This window comes from Gopherus flavomarginatus, chromosome 13 (genome assembly GCF_025201925.1).
Source record: "Gopherus flavomarginatus isolate rGopFla2 chromosome 13, rGopFla2.mat.asm, whole genome shotgun sequence".
NCBI lineage: Eukaryota > Metazoa > Chordata > Testudines > Testudinidae > Gopherus > Gopherus flavomarginatus.
Genome location: NC_066629.1, coordinates 23585306 through 23607903, shown reverse-complemented (window position 1 = coordinate 23607903; position 22598 = coordinate 23585306). Strand labels below are relative to the sequence as shown.

Below are 22598 nucleotides of genomic sequence, written 5' to 3'. Positions count from 1 at the left end.
GTCATGGACAAAAAGCAGGAAATACCCAAATGACTGCAGGGATTCTGAGACACCACATCATTCATGTTCTGAGTTACCATAAATATTGCAATACATGGTACAGAAACTTTCATTGGAAACCATGAGTACAGAAGTATAGGAACACTGTCCCCAACTCCCAGAACCTCTGCACACTAAAGAAAGCTAAGGATGCACCACTATCTGCTGAATCAAACTTTTATGGTACTTTATCATCACTGCAGTAGTCAGGCAGTGGTGGCTGTTGAGACCCAGCTCCCTGTTAGTCTTGCTCTCCTCCATTGCACAGAGGAAGTAAACAGGGCTACACCATACAGCTGGACTCAGGAGGGTAGCAGAAGACTGCACCCTGTGAGTATCATTTCCGCACCTCCACCCACCCCCCCACTCCCTGGACAGAGCCCTGGCTGACCTTGCCAGCCCATCAGCCTGGCCTCATAAGCAAAAAATTCCCAGATCCTGAAAAGCCAAAATTTGGGTGAAATTGGAAAAACCTGAAGGGCCTTAGTACTGTGTTCGTAGAGATTTTTAGATAAGAGTTTGCCTGTCCCAAGAATGTCTCTCTTCCCCTATTCCTCCTGGGAGGAAGTTACATGCAAATTACTCATCTACACAGATTGTGAACCATAAGAAAGGCCATACTGGGTCAGATCAAAGGTCCATCTAGTTCAGTATCCTGTCTTCTGGCAGTGGCCAATGCCAGGTGCTTCTCACCTGTGCTCTTGTAACTGCTGTTCCAGGCTTCGAGGCAGTTCTTTGCAGTACAGCTGGCAGGTATTCTGGGCTTTTGACAGCAGGCTGGGTTTCTGCAACAGTACCAAAAGATGATGGATTTAAAATGTGAAATGAAATGCACTGTTTTAAATGGATGAGAGTCCAGGAGAGACTGAACTGTCCCAGAAAGTCTCAGCTGGGGAAGTACTTGTTTATCCTAACACAACCTGAGCGTTTTTAAGAGATTGGGGGCAGCATTTTCAAAAGTGGATGTGCAAGTTTTGGATGTCCAACTTTAATTTATCTAGCACCAGCACCACCAGTTACTGGTAGTGCCTAGAGGCCCCAGTCAGGGATCAGGATCCTATTGTGCTAGGCACATGTAACTAAAATATAGTATTTGCCCCAAACAGCTTTCAAAGTAAGTAATCACCCTCAACTATAACTGAAGCTAGTGGTAGTTGGAGGTACTCTGCATTCTGAAAAACCAAGCCCAATCTCACTCAAGTTGGATACCCAAAATAATCTGAACCACTCAGAGCTCAAGCACACTTGAAAATGTTGGTCTGTTTCTACATTATAGATATGATTATGTACTAACTGGTAGCTGTAATTGATTTCAAACATTCTTGGATGTTAGACTTCTGTGGGAATTTTTAGTATACAAGCTGGAAGAATCTGCAGAGTTTGTGTTCTTAAAAGAAAACCAGTAAAAATAAAAAGAGATGTTACTCTGAGATGAAAAAGGACAGAGGCTCCTCAGATCACTCCCCAAAGCAGATCTTGGTACATATCCCTGAAAGGAATGCAACTGCGAGGAGCTACCAAGAACTGTCACTGAACTCCTGTTACCCTCATTTGCCTCTAATTAGCACATAAGTAACTGGCTAAGAAAGTAGAAAACCAGAAGCAGTAGCTGCAGCAACCAAAGGAGACGCTATTACACAAGGTGTAACTTGAATTTGTTGTTTTACTAGTTATCCACCATTTTTCTCATTGAAAATAACTGGCTACATTGGTGTATACTATCAATGGCTGGCTTGACATTGTGGAGGAAGGCACCATACCTGCAGTCTGTGTTGCAAGTACTGTGTTTCTAAGCTCTGCCGTCTCGATAATAACTGTGGATGCACGCCATTAGGGAAGGCAGATACAATCTCCTGCTGCTGAGAAGCTTCCTCCTGGGAAGAGAAGGTAAGAGCACAGTTTAATTCCTCCAGACAGAAGCTACATTTTCTGCTTAAACCCTTTAGGGAGCTGCTTACACTCTAGTGCCACTTGATCTGCAGGGCTCATTGCTCATTTAGGATTGTTTAGAAGTTAGATATGATTGTTTAGAATTCTCCTCTATGCCACATAATAGAAAAGGCACACAATTGACTAACCTGGAGAAATACAAGGTATTTTCTGACTCATCTGCTCTCAGATCCCAGTGGCACCAGGAGAAAGTGATCCTGACCCTGTGAATATGTCTGCCTCTTTTCAGAGTTTTAAAACCAAAGACAAAAGGCTTTTGATACGAATTTAAAAAAACTACACACACAGTGGGTGTCTCCAACAGGCACGATAGCTGCTTATGTGGCTGGAGAGAGAACAGTTCGTTGGTTGGCACCACAACTGAGCTCGGACATATCAGACTTAATGACACATTCTTCCGAATGGATTGTGACTTTCTGGTTTCCAGAGAATGAGGAATGGCATCTAAATCTCAGCAAATTGTGAGAAAGCCCTGGGATTATCATGCTTCAGATTTAGTCTCTAGAACATTTTGCAAGGGGTACAAGAGGTTCTATTGACCATCCATGCTGATTATTCGCCCGAGGAGGTGGGCCCAAAGAGAAAAGATAGAAAGCACTTATTTACATTTGCTGCCTCCTGTTTTATTACAAACAGGCAAATAAAGGAAAATGGAAGCAACTAGCTGGACTTTTGTCTGGCAAAAGAAGGCCAAAGCTGACCAAGTGATATACCACCAACTATCTTTAAAATGACAGGCGGAGGTCAGTTCTGTTACAGCACAGTAACTCCACTGTGGCAGAACAGAATGTAGTTCTATTTGCATCTAAAACACAGGTCCTTTAGACAAACTAACAATCTGTTAGATCTGAAGGGCCCAGAATACCATCTCACTGGTTCCACAAGTCTGGCAAACACCACCTCACAGGAGCTCAGTACCTGCTTTACCCTCCATTATGCAAGTCAGGGGGAGAGGAGCAAATTTAAGCTCTAAATTAATGTCTCTTCTAGGTCTCCCAGTGCATCTCCTCTCTTCTTTATCTGTCTCTTTGAGGAAGGGGCTTGTTTGTGCCTGTGGCTTGTACTGCACCAAGCACATTATCAGTGCTTAACACACACCTGAGGGGGGCTGTTTACAAGATTCTGCAAGTGGGGAGCAGTTGATGTTAGGTTGGGCTCTTCTTCTGATCCCATCTGTTCATATAGCAGCTGGACTTTATTCAACTCCAGGATTCCTTTGGTTCGTGCCAGATTCTGAAGGTGCTGTCTAAATGCTACAATTCCTGGACAAAAGTCAAACAGAACAATATCAGCAAAACTATTGCTATTGGGTCAGCACAGCCAGCTGAACCCTGCAGGGCCCAGCTGAGCCATATTTCGCCACTAAAGCTTGGGTTAAAGCACACATGGTACTAAATTTGTGTCTAACTTCTCATGACAACAGTGAAACGGTTACCTTGTGTGAGGGATGTGTCAGATGCCCTGCGCCCCTCTCGGAAACTGACGGGGGAGCGGTTGTGGGCCTCTCGTTTCTGGGAGGTCAGTGCCTGCATGGCTGGATTGGCAGGTCTCAGGCCTATGAAAGGGGGTGTCATTCTGGGTGCTGACTGGTTGGCCAGCACCATTTCTTTCAGTGTAGGAGTGTCCTCAAGGAAGTTAAGATCCCTCTGAAAAGATCCCATATCATATTCTGAGTCAATGCTGCCCAAAGATGGATTCTCATCCAAGGAGTAGACTTTCCCTGTGAGAAATACAAGCACTAGATTAAATGAAAAGTGCAGTATTTTAGCAAAGCAAAGCACCACAGGTTCGAGCCATTTCTGCCAGCACGGTCTCCAGTGACTGGCATGGAGGAAGTGTAAGAAAAATGCAAGCTTTATAAACACACTAATACTTCCAGCACTGCAATGGGGTCACACCCCTGGTTTTAATACTAAGTTGAAGGATAAAATAAGTTAAATGGCTTGCTAGCAGGGATACTGTGCTCCCAAAGCGCTTTTCAAACAATAACTTCATTCACCACTGGGGTGAAACACAGAAGCCATTTACAGTGGACAGGTACAGTACACAACTATTGGGGACATGAAGATGTGCATTCCACATCCAAATGAAACTGCAGTAGGAATTCAGGGAGGCAGAATGGAATTACCCAAACTGGAACCTAGCAGGGCGAGTGGGAACCAACACTTGCAGAACTGCTATGGAATCTTGAATGGTTAGATGTGGTTATGAACTTGGCTCTATAATTGCTAAAAGACAACAGCTGAGGGCTTTAGCCTTGCACTAAGACCTCTGAGTACTGACTCTGGTAGAATGCCATTAAGTCACCAATCTTGTTTCCTTCACCACACTCGTTTTCTTGAGGAATTTCCCATTCAAATACTATCTAGATTCTGTTCAACCTGGGGGAGCTGACAAGATCATACCCCAACTTGGCATTGCTGCATCCCCACATTGGCATGGGGCTGCCAGAGAAACTAGTGTTTTTCTAGGCACAAACATCACCTGGAAATTAAATATGTTGGGATTGTTAATTATGCCAAAAGTGTAACTCATTTAAATTGCGTGCCACCCTCTACCCTTTCTACATTGCCATTAGATTGGATACAGTGGTGCTTGCATAGGCCAGCTGTCAGTTTGCTCCCCTGTCTTCATATCTGCCTCAAATAAATTAATAATGATCAAGAAAAGCAGCTTTTCATTTATTAAGACACAAACCAAGCTAGTTTCATTCAGCATGTAACAAGCGGGGCTCTTGGAGCCTTAAACTTCTGCAGAGACCTCTACAATTTATGTACCTGTGCCTGGCATCATGACAAGCTGGTTGGTCACTTCTGCCAGAGTGTGACGTCTTTTCCCACAGCGGGTTGCTTGGAGGGCTGCAAATGCCTGCGCGGGATCGTCTTCTGATTCGCCTTCTGTCTCTATCCCCTCATCAATAGAGGTTTCCATCATGCTAGTAGGCAGTGACTGGCATCCTTTCCTAATCACCATAGGGGGCAAAGGATCGAGCAAGCAGCCGTTTACCTAAATGCCACAGGGAAAGGAAGAAAGACCGCATTCAATTACTAGCATAGAGGCTCCATGTAGAGTAAAATCTCTGCCCTATATTGTGGGACACAGACTGAGACTGATTCAAGGCAGCTTGGATATTCAGTGTCATCTGCGAAGTCCTCTGATTTAAATCAGAGACCAGTTCAGAGTTCCAAAGTGAGGTTCCAGAAGAGTGGAATCACTGGTCACCTTATTTTTTTGTTAACTTGAGAGATTCCAACAATAAGTCTTAGCTTCCATAACACTTATTCTTGTCAGTGTCTCATAAAATCTGCTTCAAGCTTAGCCACAAAATATTTACATTTATGAAACGTTAATTTTGTTCTCTTCAGTCTGTCCATTGTTTAATTGAGTCTGGTAAATAAGCATTCGTAAGACCAAGTTTGCCCTATTTAATTTCTGCACCGTTTCTGTAAAACGGCCAAACAATAAGTGTATTTCACAAAGGATCAGCCAACATGCCCTTCCTTGGTTCATGCTTAGAACTGGTCATTTGCATTAAAGCTCCATTCCTCCTATCTTGTGTCTGCTCAGTCCAGTTGATGTGGGGGTGTCTGGGACTTGCATGGGAAAATGAACATCATCAGTTTGTTCAGATACTTTTACATTTTGATTCCTTAATAGTGAATTGGACAAAGATGGAGCCTGTGTTGATACCATACTATGGCGAGTACTTCATGCAGTAGTATTAAAAATAGTTCCGTCTCTAAAGTACCCTAGAAGCCATAAGCAGCTTCCTTTTGTAAGACTGGCCTGGGCTGCTACTTTTTTCTTCTGCCAAGATCAGGGTGGATAAAAATCATTTAAAAAAAAACAAAACAAAAAACCCTCCATTTTATTTTACATGGACTTCTAAAAATTTAAACAAAATAAATTTGTTTTTCAAAATAAGCCCACTTAATTTCAATATTAATGTAACTTCATGACAACCTATGTTAAGGACTAAATTTACAAAAATTAAAATTAAAATTTAAAAAATTCAACAGTTCATATTTGCTGCTGGAGTTTTAAAGAAAGTCAAACCACTAAACTGATGGAAGTCACTGGCTAAGCACCAGAGTTTGTTGAAGTGCTAAATCGGCTTTTGACAGTAAGTAGCTTCTTCTGCAGGTACATAGAGAATATTTTTTCATTTGTTTATTCAAGTAGTTCAAGTTCAATTACCAGCTCGTTCAAAACTGAGAGAGTTGAAAAAGCAAGGAAGTGTGTTCTCCCAATCTACGAATAAAAATGGAGAGTGAGGATGAGATCTATTAGAACTCAAAATCTTGATGGACATGGTGATCTGAAATGTTTAGTTCAATTCATTAACTACAGACACTTCCTTTAACCAATCAGTATGTTTTAAATGCAGTTTTGATACTTATTTTTTATGTATCCAGCACAAGTAAGATTTTTAACTCATGATTTTAAATTTCTTTTCTGTGCACTTTTAAATTAATTCCAATTTCCATACAAATACTGCTTGGCACAACTCATGAATAAAAAATTAGATATCTAGTAAATAAGAAATGTTTATTTTTCTAAGATAATAAAGTAGAATTAACATTCAGGAAGGATTTAGAGAAAGCCCAGAGAAGAGTAACAAAAATGATTAAAGGTCTAGAAAACATGAGCTATGAGGAAAGACTGAAAAAAATTGGGTTTGTTTAGTGGGGAAGAAGAGAAAACTGAGGGAGAACGTAACTTTTCAGATACATAAGATGGTTACAATGAGGGGGGACAAAAATTATTCTCCTTAACCGCTGAGGATAGGACAAGAAGCAATGGGCTTAAATGGCAGCAAGGGAGGTTTGGGTTGGATATTAAGAAAAACTTCCCAACTGTCAGAGTTGTTAAGAACTGGAAAAAATTGCCTAGGGAAGAGTGGAATCTCTTTCAGTGGAGGCTAGGGAATAGTTGTCAAGTGTAGTGCAGGAACCCATCCATGGTCTAGCTCAGTAGGGATGTCTGGACATAAGATGAAAGAATAAAGAGGCATCCTTGGGTTTGACATTTCATGGATTTAATAACATTTCCTCATTCTTGGTTTAAGGTGGTTTTAGGAGAAATAGTTGAATCCTCTATTCCTGTCTAATACTGAATATTTAATATTATGCTTTTGCCATTTATTATGTACAGTGCTGTGAATCTTCTCCAAACCCTTCAGAAGGAGCATTCCAACCATGGGAGTCTGTGAGGTACTTTGCTCCTGAATTTTCCTCTTCTGCATTTTCATTTCAAGTCCCTCCAACCAGATAATTACCTTCCTGCTCTTCACTAATCCCCAGACATTTAAGCAATTGCAATTTTACAGAACGGTGTAGAGTTCTCTACAGAGTTTAGTCTTATCAGATTAACTTCATAATTAGTTAACTGCTGAGCTGTTTGGGGTTGGTCCAATTGCCCACACATCTCTGTGGACTTTGCTTTCTCACTACCTAGTCTGGGAATGTAATGTCTATACCTGCATAAGGGTTAGTGGGGAGCACCCTGTAAGCCAGATGATCACTAGACCTAGGAAAAGGGCAGGCATTCACCTATGCCCAGATGGAGGATCCACAAAGCCCTCCAGATGAGAAATGACTGCCTGGTTGGCTAAAAGATCTGTATGTTTCTAAGAAAGTTACTTTATTTCCATGCTTTCTGGACGCATGGAAAGGAGACTTCAGGGTAAAACTGAAAGTCTCTAGTTTATCCAGTCCTGCTTGGGTAGAAGCTGAGTCACGTTTTGGGGTGATACCCATGGACAGCTGGAGTTGTCTGTTCATCACCTCCACGCTGCACAATGCTAAATATTTCTAGGGATAAACTTAGAAGGGGAAGAATGCATTCAGGCTTTACCTAGAGTACATTTGGATTGTTTTATTCTGGACACTTCCAAATATCTTCTGCAATTTCATTCTTAAACTTCCCCCTGTTCTTAAACTCTTGAGTTTCCTGCATAACATTTCCAACCTGTTTTAAAACCCACTTGAGCAAGCAGCTTGGTGCCCAAAACAGTTTATTTCTCAATCTGTGGAATCCCTATACTCTCCTTCACACCATTCCTGCAAGCCACCAAGTTGTAAGCACCTTCTTTCTGATCACGGACAAGGCAAGAACCTCTGAAGTCCATCTGTGCTGCTCCTTGGCCATGTAGGGGTCACTGGGTGATACGAGGTGCTCCTACTGACCCAAGGAATGAAACTGGGACTATTTTCTGGCATGGCCGTGCATAGCATTAACTACAAGGGCCATCGTCACCACACACTCTGATTTCATGGATTGCTAGTGTCTCTCCCCAGTCCTGACTGAAGAGTCTAATGGGTGACTGCATTACAAGAAGGGGCTTTTGTATGCACTTCCTGCTAGTGCAATTTAATACTGAACTAATGTAATTTTGTGACAGTAACAGAACAGTTCAGTGGTCAATGAGATGCCAATGCCACACCGCAGAAGCACTGCTTCTGTTCAACAGGAAAAATTTCAATGTCCCCAGCTATAGTCAGTTTTACAATAAGATGGGGAAGGTCATCCCTGTTGACTGAGGTCTTCCTTGCAATGCTATAAACTTGAATGAAAGTTTTGCACATGGTCCTGAGCTAAGCAGCATTAGCACAGTCCAGATGTTCCCACTACACTCTGGAATTCCGTTGGCCATGCTCTATAACTAGCATAACTTCCCAGTTATTAAACACAAGAGAAAAGTTAACAAATGACCAATCTTTGTGTGTCTTCTCCCTGAGTTTAACCACTAGTAGTGGGGCCTCTGAGGAGTCTGACAGCAATGTCAAATGCAGGGATGCAACTGATTCCTGCCACTGTTTTTGCAGTGGCAGAGGACGCATGACAGATAAATCAGCTTCCTCTTCACAAGGGAGCCTGAAAACAGAAAAGCATTAGTGACACCTGAGGCCTTGCTAGAAGCATTGCTAACACAACCTCCAGCAGTTAAATCTGCACTAAAGGCAAAACGCTGGGCCCTACGTCCCTGTCTTGACTTTCAATTGGCTTTCAATTGAGTTACCTGACCAAAACTGAAAAGCTCTCAATGCTTATGTAAGATCCAGGCTAACAACCCTGAAGCATGTTAGCTAGCTTCTTGTAGCCTATGCTACCTCTCTAGCTACAACATGGCCCACTAAATGTCTTCAGCCCAGGGTGGATTGATTTAAATCAGCTAGTTAAATCATCAAGAGGCAAGTCTCAATTTAAATCACCGATTTTAATAAACTTTTCCAATGGTACTTCAGGTATTTTTAAATAGAGGCACATTCTCACTGATTGATAACCATTAAAACATGTTGATTTACAACTAAATAGAACCTTTACACTAGATTTGGTACATTTTTTGCTATCTAAGAGTACATTATAACTATGTACATTTATTTAAGCAATTATATAGCTTATTATTTTCATTCTTATCAACTGTACATTTAGGTATGTTTGAAAATGGTGAATGATTTATTGCTTATTTACTAGATAATTATCTTTTTGCTCATGATTTGTGTCAAGCTGCATTAGGATGGGAACTGAAATTTAATTAAACACACAAGCAGCATATAAAGTTTATGGTGATTAAACAAAACTACCTCAAATGTTCTGGATACTTAAACTTCTCTTATCAAAATATGTTTCATATATACAACTAAACAATTTGTTAAACAGAGATTAACTGTAGTGAGTGAATTAAACTGATTATTTCAGGTCAGCCTGGGCAAGTTTTCAAATGCCTAAGTGAAAGTGACTGAAACTTAATTTGCCCACTTGCCTAAGTCTCCTGAAAATGAGACGGTCTCTTAAATTATTTAGCGTGAGCTACTGTGCCATATTTATAAAGCTTGATCTCAAATTAAGACACCCCCACCTTATTCTTTCCTTATAAAGAAAAACAGCCTTTAGCTCACAGTTTTTGATAGAAGCTAATGGATTCAGCATTTTTTATTTAAACCTTTAAAGAGATTATAATAAGTTTAGGCCTTAGCATATTTTGTATTAAAATCAGATTTAATTTTAATCAGGTTTAAAAAAATTTAAACGAATCCAAATTTTATTAAAAATCGATTGTTCTCCACCCTGTTTCAGGTGGATAACATCTTAAAGAAGAATAAGAGGGCTTTTCAATTACATTATACTAACTTGACTGAGCTAACAATGGAAAACTCCATCCTATTTGCTGTCTCTCCCCGCCCCTAATGTGTTTAATAAATAAGGATTTAATGTTTGTTAATGCTGTCATCAGGAAAGAAGAAAACCAGGGATACACCAGTACCTAACTGGTGAGTGCAAATCATTGGGAAGGCTCTGGCAACTTATTTGTTAACACAGAGCTATAGATGAGATTTGATGTAACAAGTCAGATACAGAAGGAGAATAAGTTTCAGAGAGCTTTTCCTGAATTTAGCTGGTTTCCATACCATTGTAAAATGGCATAATGAGCTTCACATTCCTCTCAGTAACTGACAAACTTGGTCTGTTTGCAAATAAAATGATGGCCTGCAAACCCAGTCTGGGATCTGAGTTAAGCTGTGTTTTCCCCTAGCTAATGCATCATCAAAAGTAAATATTCTGCAATGGACACTTACTTAACAATTCTGCTACCAGTGCACAACCCAGGAGAGAAACCAGTTTGCCTTCTGTTAGTTATGCTTCAGCAGCAGCAACAAAAACAGAGCAAATTTATTTTAGTAAAGTCAGCTGATATGACTCAGATTAAAGGGAGCAGATCTGTTGAATAAGGAAGTTCAATATTTACCAAGTAACTTTCGATAGATTCAGAAATGTATGAAGTGATACAGTCAGAAAGAAAATAGTAGCTAAACTTCCCTTGTTATAAGAGTGCTTATAAAACAAGACTCGAATACTGGAAATGGCTTTCTGTGCCCTTCTTGAACACCTCAAGCTTTTCCAACTCCACATGGGACAAAAACAGAGCCATCAAAGTAAGATAATGCAACCTCCTTCCCTCCCCCCCCCGCCCAAAAAAAAAAAAAAGTTGGAGCTCTAGATTCAGATTCTACTAGAGAAATGAGTTAGGGCCCAGTGTTCACTACACCAAGTGGTTTTGGCTCCTGTTCATATATGGGATTCTGTTCCTCCATTTTTAATGTGCATTGGCAGACCAGGGCTGCTGCAGATCAGAACTAGCAAAGGGGCACGAGTGGAGTAACAGAGTTGAGATGCATGGGCACAGCTATAATGGGGAAGTTTACACTGCAGTTTCAGTCCCTGTTTTGCTGACTAATGGTATTAGTCAAACCTTCATCAATACTAAATTAATGCACAAACAAAATCTAATGAACTGGCAGCCCCGATTCAGGGTTCTCTAGCTAGAATTCTAACATGAAAAAAGGCTATTAGAGTCTCCTGTATGATGATTTTTTTAAAATGTTTTTGGGGAAAATGTGTTGCAGAACAGCTAATCTACAACAAAGTGTCCATTAGTATTTTGAAAACCAACATGTTTGCAAACAGCCTGTGTGATGCAGATCTAGGGAAATACTTCCTCTATTCTTATGAGAAGACCTGCCCAGATTGTGTTTGTAGTAGAATGTGTTGGTATTTACGAAGAACAGCTTTGGATCTGTTGCCTGATATTTTGACAATTTTTTTTCTTTCCACAGTGTGGCTCACATTTTAGGAGTAACTCAGACACCTCCCTTCCTATATGTGATTCCATGAACCATCTCTATATAGATTTTTATGCTACCACCCATCACTGTAGTGGATTGTTTGTAGTCTCTGGCACTTCCCCCTTTTCAAGGTAAAAATTCTGCTTCTCCCACTTGAAAAAACTTAATATCCCTGTAGCAATAATAGTTTCTTACATAGAAAGTATTTAACATATTCATCTTGTAGTGCAATTTAGCAGCTGAAATGGATGAGAACAGCCAACACCACATGGCCAGTCATTTCTTTGCAGACCACCAGTGGCATATGGACCACAGTTTGAGAACCTCTGGTGGATGTGGACTGCAATATCTAGCCATTGCAATATTCTCAAGGTCAGTGTGATCTGACTCCACAGTATAAAGTATTGTGTGCTGGTCTATTCTGTTCAAGCTGCATTTATTAAAAAAAACCTGAAGGGTGATACACAAGAGTTTGATTTTCAAAGGCTGCTGCTTTTAAGTCTTGTGATCTGAAGGCCACCTGCTTTAAAGTGAATCAACAGTTTTTCCCCTGCGAAAGGGCTCCCACCCAGAGCTATTCAAATCAGTGATGTGAAAAAGGTCCAAAGTACAACTGTCAGCCTCTAACCATCAACAACTAAGAAATCCTTCAGAGTGGCAAGCAGGGACTAAAACGATGATTTGACTCCACCCAAACATAATACACTAAGATTAAAATTATAATGTGGTAACAAACATGAGAATGCCCATGGTAGTGTGTGAATAAACTCATTTGTGAACAATTCAGTCTGATGTCAAACACGAGTTTTCTCCATGCTGCTAGTTCACATCTCTCTCTGCCTCCCTACAAAGTATTGCCACAGACACATAGTTTGATGGCAAAATACATCAAACTTGCTGTTGCTCCCTTCAGAGAGTTTAGCTGTGGAGTTGTCAAACCCTATTAACAGAGTTCAGTTAAGCCTTAACTGTGGAGGGCAAGGCAGCCTACACAATCCTCCAGTCTGATTGCAGGAAACAAAACCCATTAAATGGGACTGCAGTTTAACATGGTCTCCAGAGCATTTTTTATATACAATTCTAGTTACAGAAATGGCCTTGCTGAGAGGATCAGCTGTAATCCTGTTGAGACACAGCAGTTTGCTAATACTTTGTCAGAATGAATGTCCCTACTGTCTATTTACTGTTCAAAATATCGACTACAGTAAAAAATTAATACTCTATTTAAACAAATGCTTGTCTGCCAATTTTCCTGTATTTCATAAGGCAGGGAGAAGAGTGAAATTCTAATAGCTTTAGCTGGTAATACAAATTTATGGTTACAGCTTCATTATAACCTTTTCTCAAATGTCTACATTTCTGGGAAAAAAACCTCACTTTCAGCCGAAAGTTTCCTATGTTGGTCTCAGCACAAAAGTGAGTTTTTGGGAAGTTTGAGCAGCATGCAATTGCCCATTTTTACACTTTGTGAAGCTGGAGAGAAATACACATTATGTATAAGTCAACTGCACAAGCAAAACGCGTGCCTGAGCAATTGTCTTCAGAGCAATTTTTACATTGGTGGAGGAGGAAAAAAAATCTATGGAGTTTGATTTGTTTAAAAAAAGCATGGCAGCTCAGTGGGCTTTGAATGTTAGACTAAAAGCCATGGGAGCCAGATTAAAGGACACAGGACAGGTAAAACTGTCAAAGGGGCATGATCAATTCCTGTATCTTGTTTCTAGAAATGGTCACATTTCTCACCTACATGTAGGTGGTGGAGGTAGGTAATATCTGATAAAGGAATTCATTGTGCACTCTGACTAATCAGTCTTCCCCAAATCACCCATACAAAGATAGGATGAATAAGTTGCTTTTAAATACTGCAGAGGCAAATAGGGAGAGAAGATCTAAAAAGTTGGAGAGGGCAGAGAGGATTATCCCATTTAAGACTACGCAGCTTTCAGTAAACCCAGCTGGCATGAATCAGAGTTGATCCAATGAAGTCAGTGGAGTGACAACACTTTCTAAAAGCTGAGAATCTGCCAAACTCCCCACCCTACCCCTCCACTTAGGGATTCTGTACTAGAAAACAGACATACCCTTAATGCCAAGGGGGGCTGGTCTTTCAATTAACTAATGAAAAGGTGCAGATCATTCCAATATCAAATGCTACTTTCAGGCAGTAATTTAACACTACCCCCCCCCCCCAAAACTTTAGCGACATTGAAAGATAGGTAATTTATACGATATACCTTTGGGGTATCGACTCTCTCTTCCTCCATGAATGCTGGCTCGACGTGGCAGCTGGATGGAGGAAAGGAGAAGGCTTCTGGAGCTGGTGGGAGGCCCGGAGACCTCAGCAGCCTTACATTCTGTGAACGCAGGTTCACTGGGGGCATCGCAGCTTGTGTCTGAGATGTAACAAAACCAAACCATCTTAGGGCAAAAGAGGAATCATGAACAATGAAAACACACAGATAACTGCAAATACAAAACCTGATATCAGGGCTCCCCTGAGGAGTGCAGATTTTTCTGCTTATCACTGCATGATAAGGAGGGAGCCTTGGTACCAGTCAGGCTTTTGTCATGTTGGATAAAGGGAGAGACGTGCTTGAGCTAAATTCCTTCAAGGTCATTGGCATACAAGTGTCAACATTAAAAACATAGTCCCGCTCAAAGGTAGTGGGTGAGATTTACTGCCTAGTTCTTCATCCAGAAACATAGCCTTACAGGCTTAGACTTCAGAGTTCATTTAGTAATAGAAACATTTACATTTCTGAACAAATAGCATATCATCAAAGATGGCAGAAGAAAATTGCTTAGAAGCTGCAGATGCTCCAAACTGCTCATGCTTTCCATGTTCCACAAACCCCTTACATGGTTCCTTTCCTCTGTCATAAACTGATCAATGTTTGAAAGTCTCATTTTAAAAACTTTAAGAAATCTCTGGGTTAAAATGAGGCAAATGGGTTTTTTTTAAGCGGCTTGTGACTGTTTAAACATCATCCCACCTGGTGACCTCTATGGAACAAGACACAAAGGAATGGGAAGGATTCAGATGTGAAGTCAGGCACCTTTAGAGGGGACTTATCTCCTGGAAAACACAGTATTGAAAGCAAAGAGGCACCAAACTCCAGGCAAATGTGGTGAAATCAGGAAACTGCCAATAGACTGGAACAAATTATCATAATAGTCACAGGCCTGATTATGTGCTTCCATGTGTAACACAGGCACAGAATTACACCTGCATGGACTGAGCAACTAAAAGTGTTTACAAAAACATTAATCAGACTCAGAGATAATAGGGATCCCAAGTATAAACAAGGCTCTAGTATCTTCTGATATTTTACCATCAACGTGTTGATAGGGTAGTCAAAAGGCTAGAAAGCCTGCATAGCCTTTTCTACCCCAGGGCTCCCCTACCTACAGCAGAACAATTGAAAGCATTGGTGGGAATATTAATGAAATTCCATAGCATAGGTATAGCGAGCATCAATCATTTGTGTCCCTGAGATTCCCCTCAACAGCCTGAATGACTTTCAAACCATCAGGTGATTTACCAAGATGTCCATTTGAGATAGCGGTGTCTGATCTGTCTTTTCAGAGTGCATGCAGATTCTGCCTTCCACTTCAGAGAATGCAAAACAAACAAAATGTCTTACAATTAGCCCCCAGAGCACCATCACTCCTCTGATTCCTCCTGGAAAAGAGTAATCCAGGAAGCCTGGTAGCCACTAGATGCAGACACATCTAGACACAGCAGCACTCAGCGTACAGAAGGGACCAGCAACTTGACACAATATACATATTCAATACCATTAAAACTTGACTGTATGAGGGTATGTCTTCACTACCGGCCGTATTGGCGGGTAGCAATTGATTTCTCGGGGATCGATATATCGCGTCTCATCTAGACATGATATATTGATCCCCGAGCGTGCTCCTGTCGACTCCAGAACTCCACCAACGCAAACGGCAGTAGTGGAGTCAACAGGGGGAGCCGCGGATGTCGATCCCGCGCCGTGAGGACAGTAGGTAACTCCATCTAAGATACTTCGACTTCAGCTATGCTATTCACGTAGCTGAAGCTGCGTATCTTAGATCAATCCCCTCCCCTAGTGTAGACCAGCCCTGAGTCATCTTAGGCCAATTATTTTAATAGGGCCACCTCTCTCATGTTTCCAGCTAGGCATTAATGGAAATTATAAGCTAGGCAATATTTTTGCCCTTTAATGAAACAACAGGAGAGCATGTGAAGGGAACTCTAAGGGAATTATTGGAACAAAACATGATAAACTGTACATGATCTTTCTGTTTGGAGGAAGTAACTAGGGAATAAAGTGACAAATGGCAAGAGTGCCCCAGAGCCCGTAGTGAATCCATCAGTTTTGGAAGCATAACTGAAGAAGACACTGAGTAGACAGCCCCCTGGAATGTAGAGGCCAGTGTCTGAGCAGTGAGCACCCAGATCCTGTTCTTGATTCAGATCAATTAGTTAATAGGCGTACTGGGTCTACTCACACAGAGGTGCTGGAAAACTTCAAAGGAGTCATTTACAGTACTCAGCCATCTGTGCTACAGGATTGCTAGCAAAACAAGACTCCTGACAACATGTGTCTCAGGAGATCCTCATGCTGGTCTCAGCAGAAACCACATTGTATTTAGTGACACGTATACACACCCTTGAGGCACTAGGTAGATGAAGACAATGATATCCCTCGCTTAGATATCACAATGGATAGGTACCTTCGATAACGAGATCAGATAGAACAGCCCCAGAGATTTGTCTTCGGTATGACTTCGCTTCTTCTCCAGACTTAAGTGCAAATAGAATGCATACCTCAAGAACAGCAGTGGGGGAAGTTGGGGTTAATTTTCAAAGGGGCCCGAGAGACTGTGTGCGTAAGAGCACCGAACAGAATGTGCTGACCATCAGCCCCCATCCTAACACAAACTCTTTACACTCATCTCTAAATAATCCCCTGTAAGAAGTCCAGCTGCTCATTTGCAGATTACATTCAAGGTGCTTGGAGCACAGAGGAGTCCGCAGCATGGCTGAGTTCATGGAGAAAGACAAACATCAATTACGGACAGCAAAGAATGCCAAATCCTCAGAAAAGCAGAAACATTCCATTGAAGTAGTGCAGCAGCACGCTTTTCATTGTTATGCCCCCAAAAGCTTCCCCAGGAATGCTGAGGGTGAAACAGAACTACTCAAGCAATGAACTGGGGGTTAAGGATGAAACTCCCTGTGCCCATTAACTCTGAGGACAAATGAAATAATCTTTGGTAGCTTCAGCCCCAGAGTACAAAGTCAGACCATGTCCAATTTGCTGCTGCGCTAAGCCAACAGCCTCTGCTTTGTTCACCTGAGGGAGAGGCAAGATCTTTCATCAAGAAGGACAACTCGGTGTGTGCGCACAGGCCACGAAGTTGGGGTGATTTATTGCTGGAAGTAGTTCTGATCCTGTCTGGCCTCCCAGTGACCACATGCCCTCTCCAAGCACAGTGACTCTAGTGCTCACAAAATGAAACAGGAAAATTAGCCAGCCATTTAGGAATTAGCCAGTTTCCAAGGGTTCTCATCCGATTGCTTACATAGACATACAGACAATTGGTACCTAGGGTCTCACATGATATGACAAGACCCACAACTCTCAACAGGATGAGTCACAAACAACTGTCTTGTCATATGATGGTTCTGAAGAGAACAAATGCAAAGCACTCTGCCCAGAGCAACACAGAAAAGCTTGGGATTCTGAAGACAGAAAAGCGAAGGATCCTCTGACACAGAGCTACCTAGGAACAAGAGCTTTCTGAAACAAGAACATTTTGTGCAGTGATCAGTCCCATCTCTGGATGGAATTAGGAGTTACCTTGGCGACTGTTTGTTCAGCAATGGTGCTTGGCCGACGCTGACGAGCATCGAGTCTCTGCTCCACAGGGAAGCTACTCCGATGTGACTTGAGTCTCTCCACTAACAGGTAATAGATAGCAGCAAAGTGGTTATAACTCTTGTTCTGCAGAGACTGAAAAGAGAAACAAGTGTCTAAATGCAGCCAAACCTCCATTCTCAAAAACCACAAAATAAGGAGGTAGGAGAAAAATCTCACTTTTATCAAAAACAAAACCAAATGCTTAAAGGGTAAGGGGGTCTCAAGCAAGTGTCAATCTGGAAACCAATCAGCTGAGAGAAAGTTTCAAGCCAGAATGGCAAAGAAGAGTATGTCAGCCTCTTGAGGCTCAATGGTTCTGTGAAGTTAAAAAGACCAAGCAGCTGCAGCTGCATGTGGAAGCCTGCTTCCAGACTTCCTATTGGCAGTGACAGTTGGTGTCTGTAACCCAAATGCCTTTCTGAGCCCTCCAAGAGAGAGCAAGTGCCATGACCTCACTTATAAGGGGGTAGGCTAGTCCAAATCCTCACCAGCACGAGGGAATTGATGCCTGAAGTGCCTGTGCACACACTCAGCCCTTTCTGGCAAGCAGTGTTCATAGTGCAGCCTCCACACTTCCTAAAAATACCAGCCATTCTAAGGAAATGATCATGCTGAGTCCTGAGGGAGTTTTTTGAGCATTTATTTCTGATAAGAGGCACGATTTGGAATCCAAGAAAGACAGTCAATGCTTGCTGCTCTTATGCTTCCTTTTACTCTCCTCTGAATTTCACATCCCCACCCCTTCAGAAGCGTAAATCCCAAGTATGTTGCTTCTGATTCTGCCCCCCCTCCATATGCCAAATGATGCTTTCCCCAATACCACCCTGTGAATCTAATGGAGCAGAAACCAACACAGTTCCTTGGCTTTGTTTTTCTGCCTAATAATCACCTTTACTGTCCACACAGAGCCCTTGGGGGGAGGCGGGGAGAAGGAGTCTATAAGTGGCAAGCTTCTGCATCCCAACAAGGGATCTTACAGGGCTATCACTTTACAAGCTCTGCAGCCTCAGAAAGTCCCACATGAATTATTGACAGGCCCTTCAGTTTGCTCTGTGATCCACTATAACAAATTGCAACCCCAAATGTTTGCAAGTGCACTCAAATAAAAATACCAGCCAATACCTAATAAAAGAACCACTCCAGTTCTGGAGACCCTGGGATCCATGGAGTGAATTCATTAACCTTTTCTCTGTGGAGCCAGGGGTTCATTCCAGTTATGATCCCCAGCACAAATGAAAGTTAATTAGGTGATTTCTTCCCAGGTCCCACTTTTTACATAAGCCCACACATTTTGCTATGACTGGCAGTATCTGCACAACAGAAGCCCAGCTCACTGATAAGCTCATCACATTCAGGAGTTTCCAGTTATCAGAGACATCCTCAGTCCTCTGATCTCTTTTATTAATCGGTTACAAAGAATCAGGGCCAAAGTTGGCTAGAGCAGTTGTGAACGGCAGGATTCTTAAACCTTCCAGAAGCGGAACGTATTTTCTGCAGCTTGCCTTCCCTTGAAGGGTCTGTGCAACTGATAATACAGCAGCAGCTTGATTTTGTTGCAAGGGTAACAAAAAGAATGTTATGAGAGAGACTCGTGTAAAATCTAGATTTAATAAAGCAGGACAGTAAACGGGCTCATTCTGAGGTTACAGCTCTGTGGAAGGTCTGTTTTACCTCAATAGTTTTCTGTTGGTCTATTCCAAGGCTGTGCATCAGCCGCAAAACCTGCTCATTATACTCTCCAATGGAAGGCTCGTTCTCCTGTCCTTGTGGATAGAGAATGGGTCTCTGCACAGGAACTTCTATTAGCATCCATTTATGCTCCTTAATCTGAGCAATTGTCAATCTCTTGGATGGGTCTAGGACCAGCATTCTCCTGATCAGGTGCTCACACTCTGTTGGGATAAAGATAAAGTAAAAAAGGGAACATACTACAGACACCTAGCAAATAGGCTACAGTGCACACACTGTATTCATCTGACACCTACTGATGAAGAGCAACAACAACAGGAACCCGTCTTAGTTCTATCTCATTTTTGTGCTAAATAAATTTCCTGAAAGTTAAAATAATCTTTTGAGCTAAAGACTTCAGTTCACACCAAGAAAAAAAATCAACTTATTTCAAAAATGTGCTGTTTGGGGAGCGGTGTCATTAATTCTAAGCATCTCCCCAAAACCAACAATAATGTTATTTAAAGCTCAAGAAGCCACTTGATATGTGTCCCTTTAATTTAGACTAGACTATTGGCAGCTTCTTCCCAGCCTACAGGCCAGTACCCACATCATCGATTTTAGGGTTATGCTATCAAACATTTCCTCATTGTCTGATCAAGAGTGACAGAGCAAGACTCAACAACTGGATCAATCAAATAAGGAAAAGGTCTGATAGTCTTACAACAATAAACAACAGCAGCAGCAATATGTGGGTGTGCCACAGATATAAGACTGAGACACCCATATGAGTTGGTTATGTGGTTTGTTGAGGTTTGTTTGTTTGCTTTTGTTTAAAAGAAGAAGTCAAAGAAAACAGGAAAACCCAATCTGCAATACACTAAAATTATGGTGATTTTGTTTTCCCTGCATTTGCTTTCCAAACTAAAATGAATTGTTTGTATTGTCTTGGACAATGAAAACTACTTGCTGTTTGAATCTGTGAATTTTTTTCCGTTTCTAATCAGAGGTAGGAAGTGGGACACTTCATTTACACTCATTCATTGCTCATTAATGACTCAGTTGTCTTGTCCACCATCTGCAGTTTAAAAGTATAATTTAATGGAGATTAAAATCCCCAAAGCGTAAGGACAAATATATTACCTTCTGACATGAAATAGGGGATCCTGAACCTTCCTTCCAGAACCCGCTGTCTCAGAATAGGGAGTGTAGGTCCATCGAAAGGTAATGCTCCACAGACTAGAACATAAAGAACTACACCCATGCTCTGCAAAACAGAGAACATTCCTGCTTTTACCTTTCAGATGCACACAAGTACTGTACCCTTTGCTCTGAGATTTGCTAGTGAAACCCCAGGCTGTCACTGACAAAATTAAAGTTGTTTCTACATCCTGCAGAAACAGTGTTAAAGAAAAAGGAGTCATATACCTGAAAACCCCTAAACCTTAAGAACCCTCAGCTGACCCAAAATGGCTAAGTTTGCAGTGCCTTTTGCTGATCAGCAGGGTAAAGCTGCTGTGTGTAATGGACTAAAGACTCCGGCTGCTAGTGCAAAGCTACATACAGATCACTGAATGATACATGAAAAATGAGCCGCTACTTCAAGTGAGATTTAAAGCCACTCTTTACTACATCGGAATATGTTCAAACAAAAAACCCACCCCAAATTCCAGTTGTTCAGAACAGAGAAACCTCAACCTCTCCTGTTCACTGGCTTGCAAAGTTTTAGGGGAAAAAACCCACCAATGTTTGTATGGACTGTGATGGCTGTGATTCTGCGCTGGTGTGTGCAAAGCCCATTGAGGGATTGCATAAGATGTGCAAAGAGATACATACAATCAGAACAGCAGCATTAAGCCAATCGTCAGATTCATTTCTGAAACTGTGTGTTAATTGGCAATGCAAGTGGAAACAGTCTTGCTAAATTTGCCAAAGAAGATAGTGCCATATGGAAATAAATGACCATACCAGATCCTGGGGACATGAGTCTGTATGGATAGACACGGCACTAGGTGCCTCAATGGAAGGGAAAAGCATTCCAAACATGCACCAAAACTGGGCCAGCATACTGAGATTTTAAAACTAAAAATATTAAAAATCAATGTCTTTATTTATCTGCCAAAACCTGAGTTGAGGATTATGTCTTCCTCCTGCCAACTCAGCTTTTTAGAAACCATTTCTGTTAGCTGCTTTAGCAGTTGTCAACTGTAGCACAAGAAAGGCAGTATCCTGAACTCAGGTCTTGGCAGGTATGTGAAGGAGGAAACTGCTTTTCAGATGTTTTATTTTAAAATGTAAATACTTGTGTTTTTGGTTTACAAGAAGATTGTTAATGAGCCGAGATCTTAAACGGTTTAAAAAATATTTAACAAAGCTCTGCAATTCACTTTTCACATTCAAACACCACTCACATTATTCTGAAACTTGTGCATGGTTGGAGAGTAATGGGTTCATTTGGCAGTTACAGGATAATAGGCTCAGCAAAGATGTAACTTTTACTCATTAAAAAGGAGTGCTTATGAGGACAGTGTTTATTTACTAAAACAACATGGATCACTTTAGATGAGCAAGGTGAACGTCTGTGCACTGCCCTGTTTGTGAACTGAGCTCTCACTCAGAAATTAATCTGCCTCTCTCACATGTATGTAGTACTAGCACCGTGCTTCTGGCGCCAAAGCACAGACTGCCGAATTGCACTGTATCTCTGGGTGCTTCAGGATATGGACACATCATCATCAAGACCAGAAGACTAAAATTAGATTAAACACAAATTAAGAATGAAAAGTCTCATGTTTGACAGTGCATTAAAGAGTGCAAGGAACTCTGCTCAGTGCATGTTTCTCCTTCTTTTACTTCATGCAATTTCGATTGTGCTCTCTGTCCTCTTCCATTAGAGTAGCAAGTAGGGAAACACACACACTGATTCAACAATATGCATCTGCCTGCAGCAGAATGGCATGGGGCACATAGCTTCTCTCTCTCAACTCAGAGAGAGGGCAGCTGACAGCTCCCTCCCCTTTGTGTGAGTGACTCAGACTCATCAACAGTTTACATCTTGAACTCCTGCCGAAGAAGGAAGCAGTGCAGTGAAGCAGGGACATTCATGCAAAGAACCTATTCAGAAAAAACGGTTACCCACCTCTCGTAAGTGTTGTTCTTTGAGATGTGTTGCTCATGTCCATTCCAATTAGGTGTGCGCGTGCAGGATTGTCGGAAGGGTTTTTTCTCTAGCGGTACCTGTTGGGTTGGCTGTGGAGCCCACTGGAGTGGCGCCTTTATGGAGGTGTATGTAAGTCCCTGCCGACCCACCGCCTGCTCAGTTCCTTCTTGCCAGAATACTCCTACAGAGGGGAGGGCGGGCAGGATTTGGAATAGACATGAACACCACATCTTGAAG

General features: G+C 41.7%; 1 protein-coding gene across 8 annotated transcripts in view; it reads right to left on the bottom strand.

Annotated features, from left to right (window-relative positions):
* SIK2 (salt inducible kinase 2) overlaps window positions 1–22598 on the bottom strand; it is a 106715-nt gene that overhangs the window by 5479 nt on the left and 78638 nt on the right. For 7 of the 8 annotated variants that reach the window (XM_050922011.1, XM_050922012.1, XM_050922014.1 and 4 more), the window contains 9 exons: window positions 20345–20468; window positions 19205–19425; window positions 17474–17626; window positions 13850–14008; window positions 4767–4995; window positions 3425–3709; window positions 3088–3251; window positions 1800–1913; window positions 733–824 (listed from right to left, as the gene is read on the bottom strand). In XM_050922011.1, coding sequence (XP_050777968.1) covers window positions 733–824; window positions 1800–1913; window positions 3088–3251; window positions 3425–3709; window positions 4767–4995; window positions 13850–14008; window positions 17474–17626; window positions 19205–19425; window positions 20345–20468 — 1541 coding nt within the window. The remainder of the gene's footprint in view (window positions 1–732; window positions 825–1799; window positions 1914–3087; window positions 3252–3424; window positions 3710–4766; window positions 4996–13849; window positions 14009–17473; window positions 17627–19204; window positions 19426–20344; window positions 20469–22598) is intronic. The other variant, XM_050922010.1, reaches the window with a different exon arrangement.